At 44.0% G+C, this 26,735-nt stretch overlaps 2 protein-coding genes across 3 annotated transcripts in view; one reads left to right on the top strand and one right to left on the bottom strand.

Moving 5' to 3' along the window:
• The window catches only part of gpm6bb (glycoprotein M6Bb), a 29,449-nt gene extending 27,922 nt beyond the window's left edge, over nucleotides 1-1,527 (bottom strand). Inside the window, exon 1 of one of the 2 annotated variants that reach the window (XM_076169916.1) lies at nucleotides 1,281-1,527. In XM_076169916.1, coding sequence (XP_076026031.1) covers nucleotides 1,281-1,284 — 4 coding nt within the window. In that variant the 5' untranslated portion in view covers nucleotides 1,285-1,527. The remainder of the gene's footprint in view (nucleotides 1-1,280) is intronic. The other variant, XM_076169917.1, reaches the window with a different exon arrangement.
• A 16,279-nt stretch (nucleotides 1,528-17,806) lies between these two features.
• glra2 (glycine receptor, alpha 2) lies at nucleotides 17,807-24,378 on the top strand. The gene is made up of 9 exons (XM_076169958.1): nucleotides 17,807-17,874; nucleotides 18,266-18,387; nucleotides 19,975-20,042; nucleotides 21,165-21,388; nucleotides 22,385-22,467; nucleotides 22,554-22,691; nucleotides 22,786-23,000; nucleotides 23,750-23,899; nucleotides 24,106-24,378. The coding sequence occupies exons 1-9, from the start codon at nucleotides 17,807-17,809 to the stop codon at nucleotides 24,376-24,378; spliced, it is 1,341 nt and encodes a 446-aa protein (XP_076026073.1).
• Nucleotides 24,379-26,735: the final 2,357 nt, after the last annotated feature.

Here is a 26,735-nt window from a genome sequence, read left to right as displayed (position 1 = left end):
ACAGAGCGCTAGATTCCAGAACAGGTCAAGATCATTTGTTGCTTTGAAAGTGCCAACATGTGAAGAAGACAGAAGGTTACAAAGCACAATAGTCCATTTCCACGCTGGACTGATATTCTCTATGAGACGGGGGGGGAGGGTTAGAGGGAATGTGGGGAATTAGTTCACAGGATGTCCCCTCTGAAACTTGCAAATCAATGAAGTTCTCTCTACATTAAGAGCCGCTGAAGTCGTACAAAGGGAGCAGCACCAAATTAGGAGCACAAAGACGCCACTGTGTGAGCTTCACAGGGAATTAATGAGCGCTGATACACATTCTCACATAGTGTTCCTCCATGGCCTCGGCTGCACCGTGCAAAACAACACAACAACACACTGGAGCCTGACCAAAAACGGCAAAACGCAAAAGTATGAGGCAACTCTTAGAACTTTTGTCACTTAGAACTCTGCTGTACTGTGGGATCTGACTGGGAACAGTTGGGAGTGAAGGCTGTGAGTGTTTTCCTGTGTGCTGTCCCATCTGGCTGAGAGCCGATTTACTGTCTCAACGCATGAAGTTACTAAACATCCGCGGCATTGAGAGGCTCTCTCCTCCCATATGCATCCCCAAGGGTGGAAACACAGCTGGGGAACACTTGGGAATGATTTGGAGAAGCCAACTGGGATAGACAAGTGAGCGATTCCCCCCCTCACAACACACACACACAGCAAATCAGAGGCTCTGGCATGACACACACATACACACACAGAGGCTACAGTTATGGAGCATCTGACTAATAGTTTTTCCAGTAACTTTTTCGAATCATTCTCTACCAAAAACCAAGATTCCTACATGGCTAAGAACAAAGCGATCAAACACACGTGATCGATCGGCGCGGATCAATAACAACCGATCACACTGGATTCAAGGGGAGTTCTGCAGAGAGAACGTGTCCCAGTTGTTGAAGTTAAAGCAGCAGTGAGACAGACAACAGAGACACAACATGTTGATCAGGACTTAACGGGACTTGTGCTTGTGCTCAGCCGTGCACACACACACACACACACACACACACACACACTGGAGGGAAATCCTTCTAATCTCATCAAGTTGCTTTACTAATCACATGGAAACCGGGTCAGAACAAACAACCTACTTCAGCGTTTTAAATGTAGAAACAAACGGCGCACCCTTTAGTAAAAGCGAGCAAAAGTACGAAGCTGGAAACAGAGACGGATTAGCGTTATTATTGTTGTTGTTGTTGTTGTTGTTGTTGTTGTTGTTGATTTCTCAAACTTACCCATGTTTCAGCAAGTTTTCCAAAAGTGTGTGTCTGTAGTCGAACGAGCAGAGAGTAAAGTTGAGCCCCAGCTGCAGTGATGTTGCGTCCCGGGATGCGCACTGTGCCGCTCGGTCTGCTGCTTCCTCTCTCAATGCTGTGCGTCCCCCCTGTTTGGAGACGCTCTGAGTGACGTCACCACGGAGAGGGATTACTGATGGGGAGGACAGAGTTCCCTTTGGCCCCCTGAACTCTCACTCACTCACTCAGGACGGTGAGGAGGAGGAGGAAGAGGAGGAGGAGGTGAGGGAGGTGGTGGTGGCATAAAGTCGCTCAAATCATGGTGAGCCGCTTTATCTCTGGAACATTCCTGCACGCACAAATCCCTTCACTGTGACTGTGTGTAAGTGTAACACATGCAATCAGGTTTAAGGCAAACATTTCACAAGTATTCCTTATTCTTTTAAACAATGAAGTTAGTTAAAGAAGTCAACCCAGACAGAAACATAAAGCATACAGTCTTACAAATCTCTTAAATTCTTCCTATTTACATTGATGCATGTTTGGTTTGTTTGTTTCAGAGAGCAAAACAATCTGACTCACGTGGCTCCCAGGCATATTGATTGCAGTAATGATTACTGTGTTTAACCCTAACATGCCACACAGAAGCAGATCTCTTCCAAAAGCTCCCTGCTACTGTGATGATTACAGATGTGATTCTGTGTTCAAGGTCCTAACTCGATACTACGGGACTGTCTATAGTACAAATATTGTACTGTAAGCTACTAATCATGCTGTGAGTATCCGTAGTAGTGTGGTTAGATTGTAGTGAGTCACGTGTCGTGCTTGTGGAAAGGCTATGGCGCGTCACATGATCACAATAATCAGCGTGTAAACGGTGTGTGGCGGTGTGTTACATTGTCCCTGGTGATAATCTGAAATCTGCCTCTGTGGAATCTTTTATTATGCGTTCAAGCTGCTGTGTTAGAGTTGTGTTGTGTTTTAGTTCAACCATCGTGTGCGGTGCTGACTGTTGTCTCAAGTGAGCTTCTAAAGGAACTAACAGGAGGTCCCAGTAGTAGTTAGGATGATCATAGTTCTAGTGTTAAGTCAGTCTAGTGTCTAAGTCAGACGTTTCATGGCTTTACACATATTTGACATAGATAAATACCTCTTCCAGGGCAATAATTCATTATAAATCTTAGTTACTGTTACCCAAGGAGTCCCAAAGGAGTCTAGTCTTGGAGGAGGGCGTGGATGATGGAACCCTCCGCAACCCAGATCCAACTTGTGTGTAACATGGCCTCGTCCCCTCCCAACAAATGGTCACAGAGGTCCCACACTCCACACGGCTGCCCTTCCTCATCTTTCTGTCACCATGCTGCACCCACATGCGGTCATCTGGACTGGAAGAGGGCTGGTGATGGTAGAAGTCAGCGGTGACGCTTGTGAGCCCTGCCAGCAGGAGTCGGGGGAGAAAAAAATGAAAGCCTGACAGATGAGATCCAAGGGAAGAGGTGGAGCGCTCGGGCGTCTGCAGTGGAATTTTACTGTCGTGGCTTAATTAAAACTCTTGTCATTTCTGGGAAGGCCAGGCGATGATCTAGCAACGTAAACAGAGAGGCGTTATGCTGGATTTGGTGGAAAGGTTTTGCATCAAACTTGTAGCAATGATTTGGACAATTGCTGTGGATTCACTGACTTGAGGGCGTTCCAGGTGGGGAGTTAAAGCACCCAGTGGAAGAGTGACCTGGCTGATGACATCTGGACACATCAGGTCAACCGCAGAAGGCTCGAGTGACAACCAGGTGGAAATTAGGGATGCTGGGAAGACAGATGGCTGCTGGGAAAGATTAGTATGGAGTGAGGTTGGTTATCACCCCAATTTATGGCCTCCACAAGAGAGCAACAACACAAATAATACAAGAAATCAAGAGGGTGGAGAGTAAAAGGGATGAAAAGAAACATCTCATCCTATCCTGGGCCATGCAGAGAAGGTGTTCATGACTGGAATCGACGTGCTGACAGTTTCACAAGAGGTCCAAAGCAACATCCATACACATTCATCAAATAGTCCCATGTAGCAAAGGTCATTTGTTATTGACCTTTAGACATTCCAAAGCCCAAATCCATGGTGCTAATGAAGATGGCCCAGTGGGTACAGAACGGACCCCAAGCTGGGCCAAATCCAACAACACACACATGAGCTGCAGAGGGACTGGAGGAGGAGGAGGAGCAGAGAAGAAATGTCACATATGTTAGTTTATATCCTTTTCAAAAGTCAGTTAATGTTACTGTAATCAGCCTGACGTTCCTGATAGGCTTGAAAAGGCAACAAAAGTTAAGTTTTGTCTAAGAATGATAGAGAGTATTCTTCCCTCTTTCAACATGAAAGCTGAACAAAATGAATTCACACTAACAGACAGTTCCACGGGGTGTTTTTCCAAAGAACATGTGAATCTGGATTGAGTAATGCTGATAAGATGCTGCTATTGTCTCGCCGACGCTCTCTCTCTCTCACACACAGAGCTGAGTCATGCATTTAAATCACGAGGTTCAGTAATGATTCCGAGCAGCTTGCTAAGTGTTTGCTTTATTTAAAACAGTTATATCTCGCTGCAGCTTGAGGACTAAACTGATCCGGCTCGTCTCATTTGAGTGTGTGTGTGTAAAGATCCACGAGCGGGAAGTGAAAGTAAAAACCTAAAAGTGTCTAAAAGCTCATTTGGTTTGATGTTAAAATAGTGTAAGAAATATTTGATGTAGTTTAAGTTGAAGTATTCCATGTGTTTGACATTCTAGTTTGAACTGAGTTAACCCTTTGCGTGGTTGGGCATTACTGACACGACGCCAAATGAATTGGTGAACTGGCATCCGGTATCCAAGGAGGTCTGTGCACCCTTCAATCCTGCTCTTTTCATTGGTCGCCAAGCAGGCAACATTCAATGGGGCTGTTTCATGGTCAAACAGGGAATCTGCCCAGCATGAAGAGCACAAAAGCCTGCAAAGGGCAAATATTTAACTGGTCAACATCAGACTTACAGAGAAAATATCATCAGAGAAATCCAAGCTGAGGTCGTTAGAGGGCAGGAGGAATATTAAAGGAAGGGCTTTTCTTCATTGTGTGTCTTTTAGTCTTTAACTTTGTGAATGGTCAACACTACACATGCTGCATGTTTACATACTCTACAACCATCTTAGCATCTTTACATTAGCCTATAATTAGCCTGGCAAATGTAATAGATTTCATATTTTTAATCAGTTTGGTTTTAAAAGCTCAAACATGACACATCGGTATTAACAGAAGATGCTGATCACGGTCCACATGTGATGAATCAGCATGTGTGTGCTTTACAGCTTCCTGGTGGTTGGTTGCGGATGCGTTGCGTGTCTGTGTGTGAACATTCCTGCACTGTGCTGGTTGTTACAGCAGACACGGCAGCTGGCAGACAGCAGTCATGCAACTGTTAGTGGGGTGGACCATGGCGAAGGAAAACACGTCAGGCAAACTCCCCTCTCACACACACACACACACACGCAGTGCCTCCGTGTTGTTTCACATGTTGAGTGATGCATCAGGCTGTGACTTTTGACCTTACTGGCAGTTTGGTGCGTGTTGAGAAACCGTTATTTCTCCTTGGGATGTTAATTATAAATATTCCTGTAACTTTAAACTGAGCAGAGGAAACACATCTCATTATACAATATCATTACCTCTAATACATTCTTTTCATAAATGGCATCATCACTCTTTCCTGGATGTTTCATTCCCAGCACCCAGTCAGATCTTGGAGCAAGTTGTTGGGAATTCCATCCTCTCATTCACCGAGGGGCCAATTGGTCAACATCAAATCCTTCAAACCCATGTGAGCATTGAATGAAACAGTTTCTCTGTTCTAATGCACGTTCTGTTTTAAATGAAAGACTAACTGGAAGAGGAACGATGGAAGGCATTAGCGGGGAAACTGAAGTAATCCTACAGCTTTTAACCGCAAATAAAGACAATCTGTTGGGATGCTGCACCAAACACAGCAGCCACCATGGTGACGAAGCCACAGAGAGCACAGAGACACACACACACAGGCAGAGGCAGCATGAGGCACTCACAGAAGATGGACTCGAATCTAAAGTGGCGTGACTCGGCCTGACATGTCCGGCCTGCATGGATTTCCAGACGATGCTCCTTCTGTCATGCCGTTCTGTTTTTTAACTGTACTGGCAGTGACACTATCAAATTCCACACGTGTCTGTTTCAGCAATGCAAAACCTCACAAACAGCAAATCATTGGTGCAAGAATGTGAGCAAAGATACTGCAGGAGTGAAGAGAAGACTTTAAATTTGAATTTAAAAATGTTTGAATTTGACTCATTTTAATTCTTTTGATTAATATTTAAACACTTCATAGCCAAAGAGAATGTTGAATGTTTTGCTCTGTGTTCAACCAATTCAAATTGTTAGGATAATCCCTTCAAGTCATTGTGAGTGAAAACATTGTGTCATCAGCTTTTGTATGTGTCATATTTATGTGTCACATATGTCAATCTCCCCCATTCCTCCCCATGATGTCAAAGGTTCATTCTTTCAGTCACGTTAACCCATCAACAGTGATATGATAATGGGAAATTCAACTTCAATTAATATGTTGGCACTTAACACCACATGAAGTCTAATCCAATCAAATCCAGAGGAATGAAGACAATCTGATATGAAATCATAAGACCTTTGCCCTAGTTTCTCTTTTTTTTTTTGGTCAACAACATGTGAGTGTGAAACCAACATCTGGTTTAGCATTTGAGAAGTGGAAAAGAATGTTTCACTGCCATGTCAAAGGCTGCATATTGTTTACCACTTACCGCAAAACTATAAGCTGTTCAGCCCGGCCTGAACGACTCAAAGCTGCTTTACAAGTTACACACATGCATTGTGCTGGCTGTGACTGTTGTTGGTGTTTTTGTCTTAATGGTATCTGCCCTTAATCTTTATTCCAGCTTTTAATGAACCTCAGAACAGGCTCCTTGTTAAGGGAGTTTGTCTGTGGGACGGAAACACCAGCGTTTGTGAGTTAAACCGTAGACTGGTGGAGGTATGGGGATCCACTGCAGGAGGTCGAGGGAAGTGATGAACATGTAAGCAGCACTGAGCCCTGTAATTTATAGCTCCCATGGCCCCGAGGCAGAGGGGGCACTCACAAAACAAGCTGGGGGAGGATGAGCAGGAAGTTATATAGGAGCTACATGTATCTCATCTCTCCAAGGCCTCGTGTAAAAGACAAAACATGGAGAAGCAATGTTAAGATTCCTGTTCAGCACAATGTTCTCCCCCTGGAGGAATCACAGCGACATGATCAGCTGTGTGGTGAATGATCAGAGGTAACAATCCCTCAAAACATTTCATTAAGCACATTTCAAGCCGTTTTGGAATCGAACGTTGGCTCATAATCAGTCAAACGTGCTGTAAACCTGACGTGAACTCCTGCTGGATCCCTCCACCTCTCCCCTCCTTCATTTGTTGGAGGACAGACGTGTCCAAATTGATTTCAGTGTTGAGTTTGACTACATTTCACAGCTTACATACATAGTTGGGTCAATCATGATTACATTCTTTTCCTGAGAAGTAAGAATAAACATTTGCTGGCAGAATAAAAAGATAGTCAATATTAGACTGGATTATGCTGCCATCTAGTGGTTGTGTTAGATATAACACGCTTTGTTACACCTCCTTACACCACTTTGCATACATCTCTGTCCATCATAATCATAACAACGTCACTAAAATAGCAACAACATGACTAAAATAGCACTAATCACAGCTCCACTACAACATAAAGCCGTGTGGAATCTGTAGGAGGAAGGAGGGATGATGGTCTGTCAGCTGAATGATTAAACCCACACGTCCTTTATTCTGGTGTGCAGCTGTAAATATTTCCAGTGTGGTCTCAGTCTCACGCCGTGTTTTGGGACTGGAGCAGACAGCTGCAGGTACAAATGGCACACAGCCTCGTACGCTGTCAGCAGATAAGTGGGGATTTTCAATTTTACGTGTGGCATTAGTGTGATTTCTCTTCCCATCCAAAGTGTTGTAAGCCACATTTCTCCAGAGGACTCCTGTTATGTTGTTTGGCAGATTATTAAAATAGTGCAGTTGAATTTTACCTGAGGGAAATTATCAACTTAGTGGATGACAGGCGACATGTTATTTGAATGGTATCACGTCCGAGCAGCTGTTCTCCTGTGTGCGCCCTGCTGTCTACATGTGTGCAGGTGTGTGTGTGTGTGTGTGCGCGTGAACATACTCCTGTGCATCGCCTTCTTCTAGATTTCCATTTTCTGAATTTAATTCCCAGGTATAAGGAGAAGGTTAGAGGCGTAGAAAGCTTGCCAGTGTTTGTCTTAACATAATTCAGGTTGATTTGCATTTTGCTGCTTTCCAATTTCATATTTCATTTTAAGTGATGCATGTGTGCGTTTTTTTGTGTTTAAGTGCTGCGTATTATTAACACAAACCCACCCAGCAACAGGGAATTCAAAGCAGCTGTATGTATGTGTTCCCTTTAAGATCACTATTATTATGATCTACTGGTTATTTCAATTAATAATCAAGTATTTAATATCTGTATATGGTTGTAAATGCTCTGAGCATGTGTCTGTCTGAGTGTGTGTCCCAGTGTAAAAGAGACAAGAGACGAAATTCAAATTGCCCCATAAGGGTAAAATACAGGCTGTGATGTTGCAAGTTAGAGATAATGTGCATGTTTTCATAATCACTACCAGTCATCCAATTGCTGTCCTGTTTATTCATCACATGGCACAATACCGCCCCCTACTGGGCTGGAGTGCGGGGTCAGGTTCCCCAATAATCAATTACGTGAATGTGCCGTGATCGGGGTGTTTTTTTATCGAGTGGTCTCTTTGAATTGATTCATTGTAACAGCTGTAATTCCCTTAGAACAAAAAGGCTCCAGTGAGAAATTAGATTTGTGAAAATATTCTATATCAGAGTAGAAGTGAGTGATAGGTGGAGACAAAGCCCTCAGGCTGCACAGAAGAGTACACAGAATATCAGGTAAACGTCTACATTGATATGAGACAAAACAGGAGAAGTGACTGAAAAGTTTCTCCTCTTGTGTGAAACGTAAGAGCCAAACTAGAGCAGAGACCATGAAAGATGATCTGGACGTAAAGCGGTTTAGTTTTATTGTTGTTTTTGGAATTTACAACATTTATGCAGCAATGAAGTGTGTTGGAGTGTGTTGAACTCCTCACTGGGCCTCAGATGTTCATAAACATGGATTTAATACATCTTTCAGAATTTCCCGTCCTGTAACTGGATCTAAAACATCAAACATCTTTGTTTAGTCTCTCTGTGGTTTGCTTCCCCACCTATGACTGATAAGTCACACCGGCCTGTTCAAATAGAGGAAATCTCTCTCTTAATTACCTTTCCTGAGCTATATATCAACATCTACACACGGTACCTCATGTTAATGTTTACTCCTACTCTTACAAAAGGATAGAAAGCTGTAATTTAATACGAAATGTCATTTTAGGATGTGATTATGTCGAACGATTACATAACAAGTAACAGGGGTCCTACTCTATAAAATAAAAGCATCCTGAATCCTATCTGTGCTGAAATTAGCACAAGCTGTTTTTGGCTTTTGATTTCAAAATGCCCACCTGCTGTGGAGCGCATCTCATTTCTTTAATATTCCATCGTCTATTCATATCTGCAAACATCCCTCCAGATTCTTCTCTGAGAGAGAAACATCGAGCCAGAACAATGACATCAATGTTCTAAACCCGGCGTGTTCACTGTCATTGTATTGAATAGTTGCGCCTATGGTTAACCTTCCATCCTTTGCTTGGTAAACATTTGTTATTTCTGAAACTATTGCATCTCCATTCCCAAAGGCAATTATGTCAAATTGAATAGTAGCATCATTTAAGTCTTATATTGAAGTAATGCATCATAGCTTCCATTTGCAGGGTGATCACTCTCTGCCTGCCCTGGCCTTCATTTCTCTGCTGTGTCTTCCCCCAAACACAATGTCAATACTAATTAGAGATAAATGCCTCCTCTCATATTTTATTCATCCACAGGTTAGTTGATCTCTATTCCAAATGGAGCGTCACGCATTGTGGTTTTGCACTTACTCCAACACGACACCAATGTGAGAGAAGCAGTTTGTAAGATTCCAATTATCACACTTTTGCAGATTGTGAGCAAGCGATCACTTTCGTCTGCCAAATGGAGTTTATCTCCACTGTGCCTGTGCAGATAATCCTGCTCTCTTTGCCTGGATGAAGAAGAAGAAATGTGGAGTTGAATGCATGCAGGGACGTGGAGCTCTGTGCCATAAATAACGTCAGGATGTAGCAAACCCACCGCATTAGAAAGCACTTTAGTGGAGCCTCTTCATTGTCACATCAAGTCAATACGTCAGATCATATTTTTAGTGTTCAGGTGGATCGATATGGTATAATCTGGAGAAATATGCATCTGGAGAGGGAGAACATGGATGGAGTTGCTGTAGATTAATAATGAAGGCTATAAAGTTGTGTTGCTGAGACGATGCTGATTCAGAAGCATGCATGCATCTATTAGTTACAGAGATAATGTCATGTTGATGATCGTTTAGTTCTCATCAGGGCCAGTGTGTTATTACCCTGTGTTTTCGTAATAACTCTTAATTTGATGGCAGCTCCTCCTTTTTCCTGGCCTGCTAATAACAAAACATCCATTATCTTTATCATTTATTACACCAATTACTCCTGATTGCTGGAATGCGGCACCGATTTCACTCTCACAGAATTCGAATCCGGGTTTCCTTTCCTGTCTGTCCCTCCTGACTCTTCACATGCACCTGTACGTTGTTGAGTAGTGCTATATCTCCTGCACCTCTCTACAGGCTGAAGTGTGTGTGTGACTGCTGGGTTGAACTCGGAGACAGAGGCCAATAGCGTGTCATCGTTTTCTCTCGGGGTCTTGGCTCATTAGAAAACAAACCCATCAGCCTGCCAGCGGGGGAATGAGTTCATCACCGAGGCTCCCAGACATTGATCACACATCACACTCAGCGGCACAGCAGTGGAATGAGAAATGTACACTTGTATGGGTTCTGTACCAGTGGTGTGTGTTTGTGTGTGTGTGTGTGTGTGTGTGTGTGTGTGTGTGTGTGTGTGTGTGTGTGTGTGTGTGTGTGTTGATGCAGATTGTTGTTGATACACTCACTACAGTAAGTCTTATTGTGGCGGGTTGTTGTGTTATGGTGTCACAGCTCTCCTTACACACAGATGAAGCAGTGGCATCTCTGCACATCTTTGGTTCTTCACTGGCAAAACTCTAAACTAACTCTAACTTACAGTAACTGTGTTTAATTATCTCCCCCCATTTTAATCAAATGAAATAATTACATTTATTCATTTTAAAAATGTATTGATATAATTCTGCAGTGTGCAACAATAACAGAAATTTGTAACAATAATGGAAATGTCTTATTATTATGATTATTATGAATTTGACTTCCCATGGACCAAGCTTATACTAAAACTGTATTAATATTCCTGTACAATATGTAATTAAACACATTTTAATTAACTGAAATATACTATATTTTTTAAATTATATAATAATATTCTGCAACAATAATATTTTTTCTTCATGCCTCTTTTGTGAAATACTTGTATATGTATAAGCATTGTGTGTGTTTGTGTGTGTGCGTGCGTGCGTGCGTGTGCGTGCGTGCGTGCGTGCGTGCGTGCGTGCGTGCGTGCGTGTGTGTGTGTGTGTGTGTGTGTGTGTGTGTGTGTGTGCGTTTCATTCCAGTTTTAGATGATGTCAAATTAAACAGCAGTTGATTGTTTGCCTCCAAGTTGATGAGAGCAGCTGCAACAAATCAATATATCCATTTGAAAAGTAAAACCTAATTGGAAATTGGTGCCCAGCATGTGCGGGAGCTCTCAGACCCTGGCAGCTGGCAGCGATTCACTGGCTGCTTTGGCAAAACCAGATAAGAGTGGTTTGTTATCTTCACCATGATGAGGAATTAGACAGATTCCTCCGCTGGTGTCTCTCCCTCTTCTTCTACATATTGGAAGCGTTTAATTGTATTCGCCAGCTGAAACCCTCTCCGCTTTTGTGGCTCCATTCGTCATCAGAGAAATACAGCTGCACCAATCCGCTTATCAATGTGTGTCTCAGTGATGTTTCCATGGAAACTGTGTTTACTGCCCCACAGTGTTCTAAAAATGGTTCCAAAGTGATAACGGTGCCAGAATAGTGAGAGCAGAGCAATGATGGGACTTTGTAACAGGTGGAATCAAAATTAAAACAGGCAAAACATTTGATATTTTCCACCCAAAAAATCATTTAAATGATCCCAGAAGTATAAACAAAGCATATTTCCCAATATATTACATTATTTTGGACTAGTTCTCACCCTGGTTATTGGTTGAAGTCCTCTGCCTCCTGTTCTGTCGTCTGCTTCTGTTCCTTCCTGCTGATTCTGCCTGGCAGCTCTGCAGAGGTGCAGGATGTTTGAGCTGAACCGAGCAATTTAGATTAGAGAGGAATTAGAAACAGAAGCCGACCTTGCGGTGACCGAGTTTAACTGTGAAGTCCAAACAGAGGAATTGAGAAAGGCTAACTAATGTCATTATCTCTTTCTTCTCTCATAATGTGAGTTACTTGGTACATTAACTAAACCTGGAGTCTTCCTTTTGTCAGCGATTCAACAAAAAGATCTAGTGACTCTAATTATGTGGCTTCCCATTAGTGCTTCAGGACTGAATATTCAACCCACAGGTTACAGATTATGATGAGAAGAATTTTCCATTCAATCTGTTTCATTATCCTCTGCTTTTAAGTTTAATGAGATCTACTGTACCAATAATCTTCCTTTTTAGTTACTTTATCAATTATTACCAATCCCAGATCCTCAACCTGCAGCAGGTCGATGTCAGAGCTGCTCGATGGCTCAGATTAATCATTCATTTGTTAGAAATGTTACAATCTGTCACATTTATTATAATATTATTATTATTGTGTTTCTCTCTGTGCCGGCTAATCACAGTCATTCTTGTTACGCCTGTACAAGGACTCATGAAAGGGACAATAATGAAGCCAGCCTGTGGATGGAGCAGACAGCCGACTCTGTTCCCATGGCGATCAGCTTAGAGGAAATAACCTCGCATTCATCAAGTGTGAAACCGGGGATCTCATCATTAGGGAAAGTTGTGTTTGAGTCGAGCTCAGAGTCTTTCTTTGATCGCAGGGATGTGAACGGCACCAAGGCTCTTTGTCTTTGGATTTGAACGTTCGAGCATCTGTGTCTGTCTGTCTGTCTGTCTGTGTGTGTGTGTGTGTGTGTGTGTGTGTGTGTGTGTGTGTGTGTGTCCTCAGTCTGATGTGTGATGAGAGTGATGGTGACATACTGTATGTTACTATCTGCTCCTTAATCACAATCAATCATTTTCTAACAACAGCACTGAATAATAAGCGGGTTATTTCTCATGGAGCACAACAGCAAATGACTGACAGTTTGCCTCTGCTCATTGAATATATGAGAGAGAATCTGGACAAAGTCATCAATGCTTATGAATGAGTGACAGAAACACACACAGACACACACACACACATTAGTTGGTACAGAGCATCCATCGGTTTTCTCTCCTTTAAAAAGTCAATCCAGCTGATTTGGTGAATGTGTTTCTTCTTCTTCTCTCTCTGGAATGTTTGCGATGCTTTTACTGGCAGAGAAGCATCGTCCAAATATCAGTTTTACTCTTCATAATCCAGATGAAGAGAATAAGAGCAGAGAACCTTCCAGCCTGGAGAAGAGAAACACACCAGCTCACCTCCTGCCTTCACTGGAGTCTGTTCCAACTTTGAGATTTGGCTTTACACTAAGTCACAACCTTTCATTTCTAGGATGTTGCAGTGAGTCGCAGTAACTATAGCAACGTGATTCTGCGCCTCAATGGACGTGGAAGTGCAAATATATGTTAAAGAAAGGGGATTTAGTGTATGTGAGAGGAGGACTGAGCTGTGACTGAGAGGACAGACAGTCTCACAGTGAAGATCAGCAACATGTTAGCACATATAAACATCTCATTATTCACATTTCCCTATTAGTTGCTATGGTTTTGAGGAATAAAATACACTTTTTGACCATCAGAGTCCCTTGACGATGTAAAAGGAGTGCGAGAAAAGACACGCGAGCGACGAGAGGAGAGGACAGTGACGCTTATAGCATCACTTTGTTCCTTCAGAACTCACAGCGCCGCAGCTTATGAGCTAAAAATACATCAGGCTGAAATATAACGCTCGACTTGAAGGTGGAGTTTATGTTTGAAATGCACCATTGGGACGACAAACACCAGAGTGGATCAAGTGTGTGTGTGTGTGTGTGTGTGTGTGTGTGTGCTCCTCACTTCACTACCAGCCAGGGTTTACTGTGAGTGTGACAGTCAGTCATCTTTAATACTTGTTTCTATTTGACAGAGTGCGTGCTAATCATTTTTATGAAGCCTTGTTTGTGCAAGCACATCAGATTCTCTTTTTACTGCGAGCGTTAAACTGGATACCATGCGTGTGTATCCGTGTGTGTGTGTGTGTGTGTGTGTGTGTGTGTGTGTGTGTGTGAACAATAGGATCCCTGGTTTCACTGTTAATGGTTTGACAATAAGTAACCTGGGAGTTTCCCCCAATGCCTCCTGGGAGATCTGGTCAGATGTGAGCAACCGCAATCCATTAGACTTCCTGTTTCATTCTCCCACCACCAGTTTTGAAAATTGATGCGTTATAGGTTTTGAATATCAACACGCATTAATATTCACGACCTAGCTGCTTCACGCTCCAGATTAGTTTCCCCCATAAATATCTAAAAAAGCCAGGGACCAAGCGTCGCCTCTCTCTGGGTAATTGTTCCCATAAGGTTCCTCTCAGTGCCACTTACAGCAAAAACCTGATGTAAACAGGTTAAGTGAATTGAAAATGTGTTTAATCTCCGATCTCCTCATTCATCCTGGTGACAGCTGCGTGGCTCCGGCGAGACGAGCCTGCGAGCTGGAATATAGATCAAGTATTGCGACGGTGGTGCCGGTGCGGCGACACGGGGGGGGGGCACGTCTGGTGTTCAGGTGCGCGACCCAGCTGAGGCCTCCAGAGACGCAGAGCCACACCGGTGACAACCTCGCAGCGGCAATCACCTCCTCACATGAAGATTAATTAATCAACAAGCCGGGCGCAGTCATTAGTGTTCAGTATTACGTCGAAGCGAGACTGTAAATGCCTTGTGGTGCTCTTAGCTATTTTCAAAAGAGCACAGACAGAGACCTTAGGGTGTGTGTGTGTGTGCCTGCGTGTGTGTGTGTGAGGGTCTAGACCGGGGATCAGAGGGTTTTCAGTGCTCAGTCATGAAGAAAGGCTCAGCGAGTGTCAGGTTTCTCCCGCTGATGAAGGAGAGCTGTGAGTGACATATGAGTTTCAGTAAATACCACTGCTCCTTTCTTCACCTGGCCTCAGGGAAAACATGATCCACGGCGTGATATCCTCATGGCTGCTCATTTAGACACGGCTCCTATAGGATCTATAGAGGAGGGCCTGTCAAACACACTCGGCAGCCGGGATCTCTGTACACACTCACTCTCATACGCCCCAAATAGTTTCATCCCCGTAAAGACGAGCGAAGCGAGCGCCCTGGCCTCCTGGAATGTTTTGTCACCGGAGATTTTACAAATCCTCCCCTCTGTTCAGACTTGCACTCATTAAATGCTTTGGATTCTTCACCCGGGCATGCTGTGTGGTGATGCGCATGGAAACACCTCACACCACCGCGTCGCTCCATCGTATCCCTGCCACGGATAAGATCCATGAGGCGAATTAAAGGTGGAGAAAAATCATTACAGCAGGATGAAGATACAAGGAATCGATGGAGCAATGGATACTCTGTGCCTCTCAATTGTCTCCAGTCCAGCGCACATGAGCATCAGGGTGGCTAAAGCCTGCATGCTTGTTTCCAGGTGAGCTCCTCTCCTCTGTTACTGAAGGAGCTCAGTGAGAAGAACACATCCTGACTGCATGAGGCCTGCTGAGGAGTTTCCACAGCGTCGGGTTCATTTTATATAGGCACAAATACAACGTGCCTGCCTCTCACACACACACACATATTGACAAGTATAATGTCTTACAATCTTACATATTGTGTCATTAATTGCAGCACAAATCCATTTAGACAACATAAGTCCCCTGAAGGACTTCACCATAAACCAGATGATGTAAAAGCCTTAATTCTCTCCAGAATAACAAGCAGCAGTAGCAACCATGTGTGGGCAGCTTTAAAATAGCACCTCTGCCTGTCTCCAGCCTTTAATTGTAATAGCTGTGGAAACGGCTGGATAAATGAGACAGACAGTTCTTGTCTGAAGGATTCACTTTTATTCTCCTCCTTTCACAGCGAGGGGATCAGCTACATCTCCCTCTCTCTCTCCCCCGTAAAGACACTCCGACGTGACTTTCCCTCCTTTAATTATGCGACCTACCTGGCCCTAAGCCTTTCCTTATGGGAGCTAATGAGCAATTGGAGCCCCGGTTGGTTGTCATAACGGTGACGATGCCAATTGGAGCTGTCTCAGAAATGGAAAGTAAATGACTTCGGTGCAAAGTGAATTTGGGGCCTTACCAGTTGAAGATGTATTCATTAAAGCAAAAGCTGGATTTATACATGTTAGTTTGGTCCTGGATCAGGCACAGTGACGTTACAGTCATCCACAGATAGCTGAGGTTATGGCGGTGTGCTGCTTGCATCACACTTCAGTGGAGGAAAAAGCAGATTTCCATCATCTTAACCTTTACCTTATGAATTAAAAACAAAATATGCTCATGTGTATGTTGTGTAAAGCTTGCTGGACAATGTTCCACTATTTAAGGCTGTAGAAACACCATGCAAAAGAGCTTTGGTGAGCCATTAAACCTCCCAAGCTGTACAATCCCAGCCGTGAGATCCAACATGACACATGTAATTTGGACCAAAGCTTTAAAGGGGGAGGAGGAGAACATGATGGTTTCACCCCCTCGGGCCGTGAAAACCTGTCTCTCAGATGAGCCGGGGAACTGGTCAGTAACCAAGTGCCAGACTAAAGTGTAATACGGCCCCGAGCACATCACAGCACTGAAGCATGCCTGGCACAAAGCCCGATGCCTGTGGTGGATTTAAGGTGAATGGAAAGACGGCAGTTTCTCACTCTGTTTCCTCCACAGCACATGCCTGTGTGTTCATGTGGAATGAGTCATTCATGCCTGTGGTCCGTGCAGCTTCACAGCCCACTCACGCTGCTGCTGCTCCAGCCCTGCTATCAATATCACACATCAATACATGGATCATAAATTAGGAGACTTTATATTTGCTCTACATGTTATATTAACATTGATAATTCCTTCAGCCACCCTCAGCCTCTGTGTCATTGCTCCGTCTGTGTTTCTGTCAGTCAGTCAGCTCTCTTCAGTCTCGCTCTGGGACAACCTTTCAGCGTTTTCTGTGATGTGCCACGGAAATCTGTTTCCAGGGCAACCAGGGTACCAAATACTCACCCGGCAGCTTCTCGCTGGTGTGGCCTTTGTTTACACTTTCCCATCTCTGAGAGGATATAGACACACAGATGAGGATGAGACCAATCATGTTAGAATAAGCCAGTGGACACGGTGCCATGGTCCACATGTCAACCTCATGTTTGCTCCCATCCTGACATTAACATTACTGTGTCACAATATTGCGAGTGCATAAGTCATCACGTTCACTCGAGCATAAAGAAACTCGTACTATCTTTGACCTTTTCTCTACATTTCTTACCCACTAAAAAAAGCAGCTTGGAAATACCCAAAGCCAGTTGCTCCATGATGCGCAGCTGCGCGCACCGCGAGTTTCCGAATCAAGCCGATCTCGTGAGACTGAAGCTCCGATATTAAAATGGATCCGCTTGCTTATGTAACAGATATTGAAGACAATATTTGAATACGTTGCAGCTGATTGCCTTTCTCGTTTATTCGACGTATTGGAAATCAACTCACGTCCTCCAGTTTTAAGCCCTGCGCTTGCGCGTAACGGAACCGGGAGCTGTCCAAGTGCTGAACGGAGGAAAGGCGTTCCACTCCCATTCCTCAACAGAGGAGCTGCGCGTGAGATCCCACTTCACAACTCACAACACTGACCGCCGGGTTCATCTCACCGGGAGCCTTTTTAAATCTGGCCAAAGAGCGGAAAGATCCATTCGATGCGTTATGGAGTTTCAGAGCCTCGACGCCTTTCAGCCATTCTGATGTTGCTGCGCACCTTCGCCTCCACAGATCGGTTTTTGGAAATCAGAGTTTCATGAAACTAAACTATGATCTGTGGCTACTCACTGGAATGTCTCCTGTATTTTCGCACGACACAAGAACAGCCAAACGACTTGGTCAGGAAGAAAGCGCCGTGCCCATCTGGATTATGTGTCTGACTAATGTAAACATATGGAAGAAATAGAAAAGTGAGCACACGAGAAAACCAAGAGGAATGAATCGCTCCTTTCTTAAAGTCTTGACAGCTTTATTTACATATTTCATGGAGACTAACAACTTCAGGTAGGCCGAATTATTCACAAAATGTTTATGTATTTGCCTTTTGTAAAGTTCGGTCGATTCGATTATTCTTGCAAATAAGTATCGGTTGCATAAAATTGGTCAAATGAATCAGAAAGCGGCTTTTTCTGTGAAAGATCGCTCCAATTATGCTTTAACCAACGAAAATAATTTTTTTTCAAAGCTGTAAAATTTTCCAACCTGTGCCTGTCATACGCCACAACACACACACACACACACACACACACACACACACGATACCTCTCGGCAACAATCCACGTTCGGATCGCCTCATTTCACATCGAGCCGTCTCAAATAAAATTTCCATTACTCGAACTTTGCGAGATGATCGATAACCGATCATGTGATTTCCTCCACTGTGTGCTTTTCCTAGGGTTGTGGGTGCCAAGGAGTACGATTCCAGGTCCTCCTCCAACATGTCTCCATCAGACTTTCTGGACTCACTCATGGGTCGAACCTCCGGGTATGACGCACGAATCAGACCCAATTTTAAAGGTTTGTTTGTTTTGTTGCTATGTTTGCCTGTGATGACACTTTCCTTAATCCATTCCACCCTCACAAACCCACGCCACCTCCCATGATGGTGTACAGTAGAAGCTCACCAGCACCTGTTTACTCTTCTTCTTCAGGCAGGAATATCACTATATGGACGATTCATCAGTCTCTAGGTTGCTGTTAAATTTAAATCTTTTAAACAGGAGAATTGGTTTGTAAATAAGACAGTCAGAGTGTGTGAGGTAGCAGAACGTAAGTGGCAGTAGATGAGGATGCCACCATGACAGGCCCAGTGATGGATGGTGCCCCTGTGGTGAGGCTGCAGGCAACTGACTTCCTCTGTGTGTTTGTGATGCCGGGGATAGACGCTGCATCTGTCAATGTGGAATGGGGAGGAGGAGGAAGACGAGGAGGAGGAGGAGGAGGGGTGAGGGCGGGGGGGGTCGTCCACTGGGACCCAGGACCAGGGCCGGGGGGATCAGGTGGGATGTATGAGAGACTCAGATGAGGATCAGTGGCACAAATCAGGGGAAGATGCTGATAAGATTGCAGTGGTCGACTAGAGGTGGGAGGAAGATGAAGGGGTGAGGTCATGGCAAGGCTACACAAACACCTTTAAGTGACTGCTACTGGAATGCAATGTCATTTCATTACAGCGCAAGAAGAAGCTTAGACAGCACCACCACACACACACAAACACACTCCTCACCCTAGTCTAGTAAAGGAGCACTTTGTTCTGCATGAACCCACCGCAGAGTAAACACATATTTGGGTTGAGAACCTGCTCGTCACACTTTGAAGAGGCTGCTGAACTCTGAGTCTGAAGGCTGACCTAGATTTTGTTTGCCAAGTTTGTCGCGAGGAGCAAAACGCTTTATTTGTTTGTGCTTCTATGCTGTTTAATGTGACCACCTGACAACAAATATTAATCCAAGCATCGTCCATGAAATATTGATGAGGAAAGCACGGGGGCAGGACACTTCACTTAGCAGATGGAGAGGAAGATTTGTTGTGACTTTAAAGCTGCAAAGCCTCAGCGAGTGACTCCAGTTCAGAGCCCTCAGTGGAGTGGAGATGACACCACTCATTACAGCACAGGAGACACTTCTCAACCAGAGGCACTCTTGGACAGAAAGTGCTCCAATCTGGTAGTGGCACCATTATTTTATCTGCTTGTCATTTGCCTGTGTGCATGCATCTGGTTCGTCTTCATAAAGACAAAGGACAGGATGGAGAGATAAAAGTCAAACATGAGTCCTTTCATGTTTTATATGATCTCCTTCTTCCTGCTTATTGATGTATGTTAATGTATGCAGCCAAGCAAAAGCTCATTTCCCCCCCACTGAGGAAACGTCTTAACCATCCTAAACCCAATACCTCCTTGATAATCTGGATTAAGGCCTCTTTTTCCTTGTCATGTCATTGTCATTCCATTTCGCAGGTGCCCCCGTAAACGTTACATGCAATATTTTTATCAACAGTTTCGGCTCTGTCACAGAGACGACCATGGTGAGTCCTTTGGCATTCTGACCTGATTCTCTGTCCTGTGTGATGTGCCGCTATGTTGTCTGTCCCTCAACCCTGCAGGTCCACCAGTTAATGTTACCTGCAACATATTTATCAACAGCTTTGGTTCTATAGCAGAAACTACAATGGTGAGTTGAGCTTTGCGGCCATTGGTCATTCCCAGACAGCCTTGGCCTCTGCTGCCGGGGGTCAAGATTGACTCATCCTGCTTTTACATAACAAATCATCATCGTTTGTTGTCGCTATTAACGAAAAGTGTTTTTGCCATCCAGGGGTTTATTGGCGGGTCCATGAGGCACACATTGCAATCAGCAGACATTGTTTTATAAGTGAGAATGATGTTGCTCTTGCTACCTTGATATATATTGATTTTCTGCTTGATTGATGCCCCATTTTACACATGATCTCCACGTAGTAAATCTTTATAAGTGCAGCCTACATCTGTGGGTGAAGGGCTGCTGTTTTGAAATGTATAAGACTGTCAAGGAGGTAAAATATATGAAATATGGAACTCCTTCAACAAGCTGTGATCAAAACAAAATGATGATAATTGTGAGAAATTTGATGATTGGATGGTTTCTGTAGGAGCTCCAACAGATCACAGGAGCTACACAACTTTAGACCCACAGGTTTGGAACCGCCAATATGCCGATGAAATAGGGAGCATAACATCAAAGGTCTCTCATCGTCATGACAAGTCAGCTAATCTGAGCAAACACACAGTTAGTAACCTTCTAACTGCACCGCCGCAACTGAGCCCCGAGTTCATTGCCGGGCTCCACTTACAGTCAAAGTCATTCAGCTCACATAATAGCCCGTCGTATGGAATTACGATTAGAAAATTAGAAAGCAAATTGCACCATCGTATAATCCTCAATTTGGTTCTGTGTAATTAAAGATTGTATACGTACTTTGATGATGTCATTGATCGGTAATACAGATGATGCCACGTGACTGGAATTCATTTCCCACTCATCCTTCATTTTTCATGAGCTATCGTTTATCTTACAGGTTTTCTAAAGATATCATCCCATGTTGTTACAGTCAGAACTGACTGTGACAACATGGATGCAACAGGAAAACTATTATACACTATTATATATATGATTAGTTTAGATTTCATGTATGCTTGCATGTTTTCTGTGTTTATTCTTTGTTCATAAAAGAAGATGAGTGACATTTCATCAACAGCATGCTTTCCCAAATCTAAACCAGTGCAAAGTATGTGAAGGTGTTTGTGATGGCTGCAGGATTACAGAGTGAACATCTTCCTGCGGCAGAAGTGGAACGACCCTCGGCTGGCTTACAGTAAATACCCGGATTCCTCCCTGGACCTGGACCCGTCCATGCTGGACTCCATCTGGAAGCCGGACCTTTTCTTCGCCAACGAGAAGGGCGCCAACTTCCACGATGTCACCACGGACAACAAGCTGCTGAGGATCTTTAAAGACGGGACGGTCCTCTACAGCATCAGGTAGGCGCCCTAGATTAGTCGACGTAGAGCAACCTGACACAATGGAGGAAACCTGCTCTACTGAAACGCACAAAGAGAAAAATTATAATGAAGACAATCAAAATTTGAGACACACACTCACACCCCGGGACATGTTAACTCATTGCTTTTTCATATTTCCTCTCAAACATCAAAAGGTCTTTAAACGGGGGTTTTTGCAAGGCGATGGCTCCTTTGAAACGACATTTCATATCGCTGAGATCCATGTGCAGTAAAATATAAGAAAGGATCAATGACCCCGAGAGAGAGGAAGTTAATCTCAAAGGTATTACTGAGAATTCACATTTGATCTGAGGCGAAGATAAATATAACAAAGAACATGAATCCTATATCCGATTCTGCACACCGCAATATTTCTGCACTTAGATTTTGACACCCCGACATAGCACCCACACACACGGGGGGGATGACACCCTAACGGCTAAGGCGTCAAAATCAGGCCTGCATCTGAGCAAATCTACGGACGGCAAGATATGAAAATATGCTACATTTCATTTCAGGTCGACCTCAATAACACACACATTCAATTCTCCCTGCATAGACGGCGTACAAAGCAGATCAATTTCGAGTCCATTTGGAGAGCAGCTCCGGGGGCCGAGCGGTGCTCAGGTGTGGAGGCTGGCCGGGTCAATGAGGAGAGATGAAAGGTGGTTTAGCCGCTCACTCCATTCACCAGAGAGATGGCACCCAGAGCGAAGTGCGGCCCACAATGCATCACAGAGACAATACGTTTCAGTAATGAAAGTGTGATAGAAACCTGCTGAGGGGAATCTTACAAGATGTGTGTGAGGGGGGGGGGGCGGAGAGAAGGAGACACAAACCCCAGATAACGAGAAATGTACCAAATTATTTTCACTTGGTGTCGATCCAAGGGTTCAGTGTTCGATAAGAATCAAATATTGGGCGGTATGTTGATTGGAAAAGTCTGACTGTGTATGACTTTGTCTCACAACACAGGCTGACTCTCATCCTGTCCTGTCCCATGGACCTGAAGAACTTCCCAATGGACGTCCAGACTTGTACAATGCAGCTTGAGAGTTGTGAGTACTAACTGTCCCACACTCTCTCTGACTCTGCCTCAAAATCTGATTTCCATTCGCTCATTTGTTGTTTTCTCCATCTGCAGTCGGCTACACGATGAACGACTTGATCTTTGAGTGGCTGGAGAATGGAGCCGTGCAGGTGTCTGATGGACTCACGCTGCCTCAGTTCATTATGGCGGAGGAGAAGGAGCTGGGCTACTGCACCAAACACTACAACACCGGTAAGACAACTGTGTGCTGTTTGAGGTTTACACAGCATGTCCTTTGTCTCAGCGCAGTAGTTTCATTGCCTTTGTGCTCCCTGCTGTCAAACAGGTAAATTCACCTGTATTGAAGTGAAATTCCATCTGGAGCGCCAGATGGGCTACTACCTGATCCAGATGTACATCCCTTCGCTCCTGATCGTCATCCTCTCCTGGGTGTCTTTCTGGATTAACATGGACGCCGCACCAGCCAGAGTGGCACTGGGCATCACCACCGTGCTCACCATGACCACCCAGAGCTCCGGCTCCAGAGCTTCACTTCCAAAGGTAACAACTCCATTTCTGCACATCAGATGAAAGCTTTAAGAGTAAAGTGATCAGACATAAACAAGCTAAGTCTTTTCCAGATCTGAGGGAAATGTTGCTTTTACCATGGCAACGTAATTAAAGGGCCCTTTGAACCTCATTTGTCAAATTAAGGATACACAACAAATTTGTACCGAGAGGCTTTAAGCTAATGCAGGTTAGCAGCAGCAGGGGAAGCATGAGGTGTCTTAGCATCGGGCTTAATTGGCATGTACACATCACAAGTACTGTATACAAGGGCACTACAGGCAGAGTGAGTCAGCTCCGGAAGATCAATCACCGAGCTTGCATATAATCACAGAAGGCCTTGGCCACGTCAGTCTCACATGAAAGACGCGCACTGATAAATATTTAAAAGGAAGCCTGCGAGAGCCTCCGTTCAACAAAACAAAAACTCAATATGCCTTAAGTGCCCTCGAAAAAGCTGAGATGTTTTCTTCGCATGCAAATCAGCCGCCACAAGCAGCGATAGCCGAGGTCACTCTGATGAGCGGTAACGCTTCGTCAGGCTGCTCTTGGCAACATCTTAAAAAAGGTACAGAATAATCAATGCTGAAGGTGCAAACTCGCATCTGCTGTTGTCTTTTGATAGCAATACTAATTAATACAGTTATTAACACGGAGAAGAAGAAAGATTAACCGAAGATCAGAATCTATACCGCAGCTGAAATGTTTGGCAATGTTTCTTTACCTTCCTCTCTTTGTCCCAGGTCTCTTACGTGAAAGCCATTGATATCTGGATGGCTGTCTGCCTGCTGTTTGTGTTTGCTGCATTGCTGGAATACGCGGGAGTTAATTTTGTCTCCAGGCAACAGAAGGAGTTCCTCCGCTTGAGGCGAAGACAGCGGAGGAATCATAAGGTAGGCTGACAAGGGTGCCGCTCGCTTACCGTATCTTAACTTTCTTGGATATGGAACCTGGAATTAAAGTGACACAATGAGTACTGGGCTGTATCTCTCAGGTATTCACTCTCATCATCAGCCCGGGGCCACTCGCTAGTAAAGCTTGCAACTGTTATTTGAGCTACAGTGTTTTCAGAAGGCAACATTTGTTTTTGTTTTCTCAGGATGATGAAATACGTGAAGGCCGTTTCAATTTCGCCGGCTACAGCATGAGCCAGTGTTTGCAAACGAAGGACGGCTCTGCAGTTAAGAACGCTGTCCCGGCTCAAAACCCTCAACCACCACTGCCAAAAGACATAGACACCATGAAGAAGAAGTTTGTGGACCGAGCGAAGAGGATAGACACCATCTCCAGGGCAGCTTTTCCTCTGGCGTTCCTCATCTTCAACATCTTCTACTGGGTGACCTACAAGATCATCAGGCACGAAGACATCTAGAGCAACTGGAGGCTTATAGACGAAGACGAAGAACGTTTTTCCTCCTGGTTTCTCAGATTGAGAAGAGCACGGAACGCACAGAGAGATCAAGTTGTGAGTGTTTGCGTTGAGCGGTGCCATAGTGATGACGGTGGTGTTGTTTCAGGGATAATGTTTAGTGTTTGTGCATCATAGAGAGAAGCTCTGTGAGACGCAAATGCTTTTTTTTTTTTTGGGTTGTTGTATTGCTGCATAACTCCTGATGATTCTAGAAACCAATGCTTGTAACTCAAAGGTTAAGTTACATGCAGGACAGGGGGACCAAATTTTCTCAAATGCTAACGTCTTGGCGTCTATACGACCAAGGGACACAGGTACATTCCATGGATTTGTAACTGTTTGGTAGAATTGTTGGACCAATACTACAAATGTCTAAAAAATAGTAATTTTGATTGCATAAAAAGGGTATTTCTTATGAAGGACGTTTCAAAGCGTTTTATATTGTACTATTGTCATGTCTCATCCTCAGCGTTTCTACAAAACACAACCTTCTACACACACACAGGCAGCGGTGCAAGCGGATATCCGTTCTGCATCAAGGCAGCGGCACACACGTCTCACACACTCAGGCACGAGCATGAAGCGAGCAGCTGAGAATCTGCAATTGGATCCTGCATTTTAATGAAAAACCTGAGGCCTTAGATATCAAAGATTTGTGGAGATGAAGTGTCGGGCTTCTCTATTTTTTCAAGCGTCTCTAATTTCTGTCAGAAATGAACGCAGCCTTTCTCTGGAGCTTTTCTACCTAAGGCTGCCCGACATCTAAAAGTACTTTGTTGCTTCTTCTCAATCACATTCATGGAGAAATTCTGTCACTTCAAACAAAAAAAAGAGATAAGTTAATTCCGTTTGGTTTTTTTTGAAAGCCTTTTAAATTGTCCTTTCCCAGTTTACATGCGTTGTTGCATAAACGATACCGGCCAGTGTTGAGCCCATGTACAGGTAAAGCCTACATAGAAACTGTGATATCATTATTTGTCATATGCTCATATCCCATGTGAAGTTGCTTCTACTCCGGGTGAACTCCCCAGGTATCTGAGGCAAACCTTTGAAGAGTATGAAAGTGTTTTTGTAGATTTAGCTCGATTAAATATTTATTGTTATGGGGGAAGAGTTAGGTTTATACATATATACATAGATAGATATATATATATATAAAATGCTGTCTGTATTTCTTCTTCTTCATTCTCTGCTGTGGTCTGTTTCATGAATCCCTTCACTTTGGCGTGCTTGTTCTGAATGTTGTGCGTTTGTGAACTGGAGAGACCTGCGTAACGTTGGTGGTACCGAGCAGCTAATGGTCTTTGCACTCCTGCCATACTGTGCTCAACAACTCATTTCTCCACTGCTACTCCAGGAAAAAAAAAGGATAACTGGCCTGTACATCAATAAAATTGAGCGTGCACCATATTTTCTGCACTCGTCCATTATTTGGCCTCTCTCAACTGCCGTGCATTTAATGATGACTATAAATATATCTGTATTTAAAGACCTCGCTCTTTCTTCCAATATATGGACATTCTATTGTGTTTTCGCCCGCTTACAGATAAAATCAAAAGGAAACACAGCAAGTCTATTCTTCCCACCAAGCCAATACATCAGAGTGATGACACATGCCATGGATCACTAGGTGGCCTGGGGTGACACAGATATGATCCGACAGGGGGAGGGCAGGGGGGGGGGTTCCATTTATGCATGATAATGGACCTCACACTGTGGTGCAGAGATCCCATCTGGTGCGGTTCTGTGGTGTTATAGTCACACATATAGGCTAAAGAGGAAACCAGATTGTATGCTTTGACCACCTGTTTCAGAATGTAGCAGCTACACTCACATCCTGCAACAGACATCAGCCTCCTGCTAATGCAAACCACTGCCACACTGTGAGTAACACCAGCACTCATATCTGTGTTTAGAGAGGAATGCAGCGTGTTTATTGGGGACAACACGTGACTCATCCAACGGCTTATCAAGGCCTGAAACACAGGGATTATAAACTAATCAAATTTAATAATGCTTAGATAAAAATAACAACCATTCTCTGTCACAGCTTCACGTTAGAGTCCGTCATTATTTCTATTCTAATAACCAAAGGAGGCAATTACCTTTTGGCACGGCAGATTAAGTCTGTTACCACAGCTTATGAAAGGAAAATGATTTCCAGCGCATGACTGTGTTTAAGGGTGAGACAACTTTCCTCAATTCATTAAGGTTTAGTACGCAGCACTGTGTGGTCTAGGGAAAGTAAGAAATGAGGGTTGCCATAGCAACTGCACAGCTATTGAAAAGGCCAGCGAGTGAGAAAAAAGTGGGGAAAT

Source organism: Genypterus blacodes, unplaced genomic scaffold (assembly GCF_046128005.1).
Source record: "Genypterus blacodes isolate CSIRO-AG114 ecotype Tasmania unplaced genomic scaffold, CSIRO-AGI_Gbla_v1 ptg000214l_1, whole genome shotgun sequence".
NCBI classification, from domain to species: Eukaryota; Metazoa; Chordata; class Actinopteri; order Ophidiiformes; family Ophidiidae; genus Genypterus; species Genypterus blacodes.
The sequence above is the reverse complement of the archived record's forward strand: the minus strand, read 5'-3'. Positions and strand labels throughout refer to the sequence as shown.

Coding starts and splice junctions, on each gene's coding strand:
- glra2 (XM_076169958.1), top strand. CDS start 17,807: ATGAATCGCTCCTTTCTTAAAGTCTTGACAGCTTTATTTACATATTTC. Junction 20,043..21,164: donor CTATAGCAGAAACTACAATG/GTGAGTTGAGCT, acceptor TGATGGCTGCAG/GATTACAGAGTGAACATCTT. Junction 23,900..24,105: donor GACAGCGGAGGAATCATAAG/GTAGGCTGACAA, acceptor TTGTTTTCTCAG/GATGATGAAATACGTGAAGG.